This window comes from Lactuca serriola, chromosome 4 (assembly GCF_051521515.1).
Source record: "Lactuca serriola cultivar US96UC23 chromosome 4, Lser_US96UC23_V15, whole genome shotgun sequence".
NCBI classification, from domain to species: Eukaryota; Viridiplantae; Streptophyta; class Magnoliopsida; order Asterales; family Asteraceae; genus Lactuca; species Lactuca serriola.
The window spans coordinates 60,979,802-60,985,746 of NC_136411.1; the positions used below are offsets into that span (position 1 = coordinate 60,979,802).

A 5,945-nucleotide genomic window follows, 5' to 3' on the forward strand; every position below is an offset into this window, starting at 1 on the left:
TAAACCATTTTTTAATAAATACCTTACATATATATTACATTACATATTAAATGAGGAATTTTAATTTAATAAAATGAAAAATAGAATAAAATGACAAATGGAAAATAGAAAATTCAAAAATTCTAGAAAATGACATGTGTCCAAATGAAAGAGAAGATGACATGTGACAAAAAGTTCTTTATTTATTAGGGAGGATTTATTATTGCAATTATTACATTAAAATTTTATGTGAAATTTAATAAAATAGAAAAACTTATAAAATGACATGTGGAAAAACAATTAATTCAAAATAACCACAAAATGACATTTGACAAATTGAATGAGAAGGTGACAAGTATAAAAAAAACCTTCATTTATTAAAAGGATCAAGACAATGTATCAATAAGAGCATCCACAATGCATAGTTTAAAATGAAAGTTGAATGAGGTAGCATGCCTAATTGACAGGATTAAACTCTATCATTATGGAATGGTATGTTGACATTCAATGGATATGAAGTTCAATGACCTTCAATGCATTGTAGGAATATTAATATAGAGTTGTATACAATGGCGGATCCAGCCCGGATGTCAAGTGGGGTGCACATTGACCGTTGACCGAAAGTCAACTGGCGGATCCATGATAGTCCCTGTTATTCTATTAATCATATGTTATTCCTCTGTTTAAATTAGGAATGGCAATGGGCAGCGGGGCATGCAATCCCTTCCTCGAACCAAAAACTGAAAATTGTTCCCATCCAGGCTAAAATCTTCCCGGAAACCCGATTTCGTTACTCAACCAATATAGTAAAAATCAGTTAGAAAAACAAATTTTTATTGGTTAAAAACAATTTAAACTTAGTTTTCCAATCCGTCACCCATTTTTCTAATAACTAAACCGTATAGCTTGTAATTTATATAACTAATAGGTAAAACAAATTATACATGTCCACTAATACAGTCATCAACCCTAGATGTTTGTTTGCTGAATTAAACTGATAGTAATTATATTAACTAGTGGACTAATATAATGAAGCTAAACATAATTGAATTTATATATAAGATATATGTTCGATCGAGTGTACATGTCTATTTTACACAAGACCTATTTAGATATGTCCTTGCAATTAATCCGATTATTTTAAGCCCAAAGTCCAAGTAAACTCAATCATATAACATAAACCTAATTCCCAATTATGAAACCGAATCAAAGAAAGTAAAGAGTGTACCTCTTATACAACAACTTTTCCATCTCCGACCATGTTTTCCTTCACGGTGACAAAGTCTAATTCGGGTGGAAAGCTTGACTCAAACACGTATACGACTCCTCACCTACACCCACTTATTCGCCGGAGAAAGCCATGAGCACTAACAATAGGCGACATCCCTTCACACTGAGTTCGCTGGAAAGTTAGTGTTTATATCCGGAGACAGGTGTGTGTGGTGTCAGACGGTGGTGAGTTCTTGCAATTGGTAACTAGGTTAAAAAAAGAGAGATAAGAAACAGAAAAGAGAGAAAGAAATTTTTGGATAAAGGGTAAAGTGGGGACCAAATATTTCCAAGCGGGACCAGCGATTAATAAATAATAGACTAAACTGCACAAATGGTCCCTGTGGTTAGCTCAAAATTGTCACTATGGTCCAAAAAAGTTTGGACTAGTACTAGAGATCCAAACTTTTCATTTTGTTGCGAGTTTTGTCCAAAACTTTATGAAAATATTTAAAATGACGAAATTGCCCTTTTTATTTTGTTTTTCATTTTCTTTTTATTACAATGACTAAAAAACAAATAAATAAAATACAATCCTACCCCTACCTCTCCCCTCTTCCAGTCTCTCTCTTTCTTTCTCTCTCTCTCTCACACACACACACAATCTCTCTCTCTCTCTCTCTCTCTCTCTCCTATACAATACCCATCTTCTACATGATATTTACACAGAGAAATACCACCACCACCACCACCACCAGTCGGAGATATAAACGCCGCCATCACCATCGCCGACCGAAGATATGAACGTCACCAACGTTGTCAATCAGAGATATGAACGTCACCATCGCATGGTTAATACCACTGACAGTAGCAAGAAAACCCTCGATTTTCCGGCAGAGAAGACAGAGACATGATGTAAGTCAACCAGATCTTTAACTATGATGAAAGTGACGCTGAAAACCCTTGGGTTTTTATGCCTCTTGCAACAAACATTAGGTCCGGTCAATTCATTAAACTTTAATAAGTTTAATGGATGCCTTAAGCTTATTAAACAAAAGAAGTGATAGTTCTACTTAATTAATTAATGATATTTCCACTAGGTAGTGACACGTAGGATGCCCCATGATAGTCAGTTAATTAGATGACACATCATCAAGAAATGACCGGTTATCCGACTTTCGAACAAAAGTTTACTACAATCGATCTTAACAAATAAAAGTAAGATGCGTTACAAATAAACTACAATGTACATTAATTAATAATTACTGCCATAATTCCATTAAATGATGAAATTAATACAATCAAAATAAAAGTCATACTATCTCATCTCCTCTACCATGCGGTGGCAATGATGTCCCACTACTACATGGCACAGCCACAAATTTACCCAACTCCTGAAGATTAACGTCGTCGTTCTGTGATGGTTGCATGTCAGCCGGCGGAGCTATGGTGTTACAGCTGCTAAACTCATGATGGGGACACATCTGTTGCATGGTCCATGAAGAAGGTTTTAATGTTGTTGGTTCAAAAAGTGATGATAAATCGTAGGTAGTGGGGATGCATGTGGATGTGGTTGTTGGGAGGTCACTTATGGATAATCCCGCCCGTGTGAATTGTAAATGGGGTGGTGGCGGTGGTGGAGGAGGTGGTGGTTGTGGTGGAGGTGCCACCGCCTCTAGGGTTGCTAAGTGTGCTTGGAAATAAGAGAGCTCAGTTTGTAGACTTGCTACCTGTTTCAGTTTTATAAAAAAAAAATTATGAAAAAATTAACAAGTGTTACAACGGAATTTAGATAATTCATGTTTTTTTTTTTTTTTTTTTTTTTTTTTTTTTTTTTTTTTTTTTTTTATCATGTAGTAATTATTCAAAGCCCATACATAATATTATAATAACATTTTTAGTTCATTTTATCCAACAAACTGCTAAAAGCGAACTATTTTATTGAACTTATATTTGTCTCTTAAAATGTGAAACATATACTCGTTATTTTTACCAATAAGATCTTTAATATTTTAGTGAAATGTCGTTATAGAAAAACTTAATTTAGATGAAACATAATGGTAAGTGTTTGTTTAACGTTTATTGGTTCCTTTACTCTCGTATCTTATTAGATGTTGCATGTGTCTAAAAATTCACGTTTTTGGACTATATATTGACAATTCAAACCTTGAAGATTACTCAATGTGGCAAACAATTCAAACCAAAAGAAACAAATTGTATGCAGATCCCCATGTTACCATTTGGGTTACTTTTTGAATACAATATTAATTTGATCATAAGGTACATCTAATAATATACTCCAATATTTTTATTAATAAAAAATTTCATTTATTTCCTAATTAAAATTTGATGGCGGGTACATAACACATGATTACTCCATAGTTATGATTATTTTTCTCTTATTGTAATTAGAACATGTACTACTTGTTAATAAGTATTGCATAACACTAATGATCTTAATTTTGGTTTATAGACTTTTCTTTTTGATTCTTTATAATTAATAAGCATTTTGAACATTCGATTATTAGTCAAATACAAAGTTAAACTACATGGTCAAATCAAAACCACATCTTATAAAAATTAAAATACATACCAAATATCACTAAATTCTAAACTTATTCATTTGTATTCTCAATGTTTTTTCTTAAGAAAATAATACAAGTATTTGCAACCGAAGAACTTGACATGCATCACTAAATAGATATGCAATTTTTATTGGTTAAATGCCATCGAACTACCATTAATCGACCTAAAGCCACATTGTTCATGTGTTTTCCGCTGAAATGATGTTAGTTTTGTATACGTATTATCATGAAAACAATAGGCTATACTAACATGCATATTTTTATTTATCATAATCTATGAAACAACAACCTACTACATTAACAAAAATGCATTTTAGACACAAAAAACAACATTAGGCTAGACAACTACGCAAATATTGTAGGTAGTACAAATATCTAGTAAATGCAGATACAAGTACGCTATACTAACATGCACATTTTATCAAAATCTATAAAATAACAACATACTACATAAAAAAAGGCTTTCTAGACACAAAAAACAACATTAGACTAGACAGCTACGCAAATATTGTAGATAGTACAAATATATAGTAAATGCAGATACAAGTATATATACTAACATGCATATTTTTATTTATCATAATCTATAAAATAACAACATACTACATAAAAAAAAGGCCTTCTAGAAACAAAAAACAACATTAGAATACTGTAGATATTACAAATATCTATCAAATGCAGATACAAATAAGTTTTTTCTGAAAGAAAATCAATCCCATATTTGTATCTGAAAGGATAAAGTTTGTTGTGTATACATGATATTAATATTTTACCAGATTAATACACAACATTACTAAAACTAGCAAAAAAACCGACATACCCATCAAACAATCCATCAAAAGGTTTCAAAACCTTGCGGGTAACAACTAACAACCAGTGGTCAGAAGAATTAAACACTATTTATATAAACTTTAATTAATTGGATATATATATATATATATATATATATATATATATATATATATATATATATATATATATATATATATATAATATGAATAGTGAATACCACCATAACGACGGCGATATGATGAGTATTTTATATTGAACGTATTCTACAGTAATACAATGACCATTATATTATGTTTAAGCTTTAGCACAAATTATATTTATTATATTAGTTCTTATAATTTAGTAAGTAATAGTAATTATTTTTTTCTCAAATAATAAATATATCATAAATTTGAAAATCAAGTTAATTAACATTTTTCTCAAATATGTAGAGAGAGAAAGAAATTAGACCTGTTGTTGAAGGGCAAAGATTTGAGCAACACATCCATAGACAGGATCTCTGAGCCTAGCTTGAGCTTCATAACAAATGGTGATGACGGCATCGAGGCGCTTGTTAACCGGAATATTCAGGAGGAGTTTGGTGACATTACTGGCACCGAAAACCCTATGCACCGCCGCGAAATGGGTGGCTCCTTGCTCGGAGTCGAAATATGGCGCGAATATGCACTCTGCCACACACTTTCTTCTCAAAAACTTGCAAGCTCCACATGGTCCACCACCGCCACCGCCACCGGTGCTGCTAGTGCTAGTATTTCCGCTCATTTCCTGAAACCAATATTCTCAGTTTCACAGATTAATAAATTAGGGCATGGAAGAGATAAAGAGAGTAGATTTATGCTTTGGTGAATCTGTGTGCTCTAGGAAAAGGGGAGAAATGGGGGTTTTAAGGAGAAAATGGAGACTTTAAAGGCACGCCAGAAGAAGCAAAAACCAGATTAGAGTGCTTGCGTGAAGCAAACATGCGATATACCCGTCTGATTTTTTCATTTATGGTCCTTTCTCTTCTTCATTTGACCAAATCTCTCTCTCTCTCTCTCTCTCTCTCTCTCTCTCTCTCTATATATATATATATATATATATATATATATATATATATATATATATATATATATATATATATATATATATTCTTTTGAACATTTATGCGTATTATCATACAATTTTTAGAAGCACGTCTAAATTTTTAGATCGTCACGGTTGCTATATCAGTATGGATAAGTTATAACTTGGGTGGTATAATTGCATATAAATTAGATTAAATAATAAATTTGTTCTTTATATATTGTCGAAAATCATAATTTCAGTCTAAATTTTTAGATCGTCTAAACCAAGGGCAAATATAAGATTTCATAATAGGAGTGTCACGGAAAATTTTAATAG

At 31.9% G+C, this 5,945-nt stretch overlaps 1 protein-coding gene across 1 annotated transcript; it reads right to left on the minus strand.

Annotated features, from left to right (window-relative positions):
• Positions 1–1,704: 1,704 nt before the first annotated feature.
• On the minus strand, positions 1,705–5,501 carry LOC145101686 (LOB domain-containing protein 30-like). The gene is made up of 2 exons (XM_079038940.1): positions 5,016–5,501; positions 1,705–2,918 (listed from the first exon to the last, which is right to left on the minus strand). Exons 1-2 carry the CDS (start codon positions 5,325–5,327, stop codon positions 2,502–2,504), a joined length of 729 nt encoding a protein of 242 aa, XP_078895066.1. The 5' UTR covers positions 5,328–5,501; the 3' UTR covers positions 1,705–2,501.
• Positions 5,502–5,945: the final 444 nt, after the last annotated feature.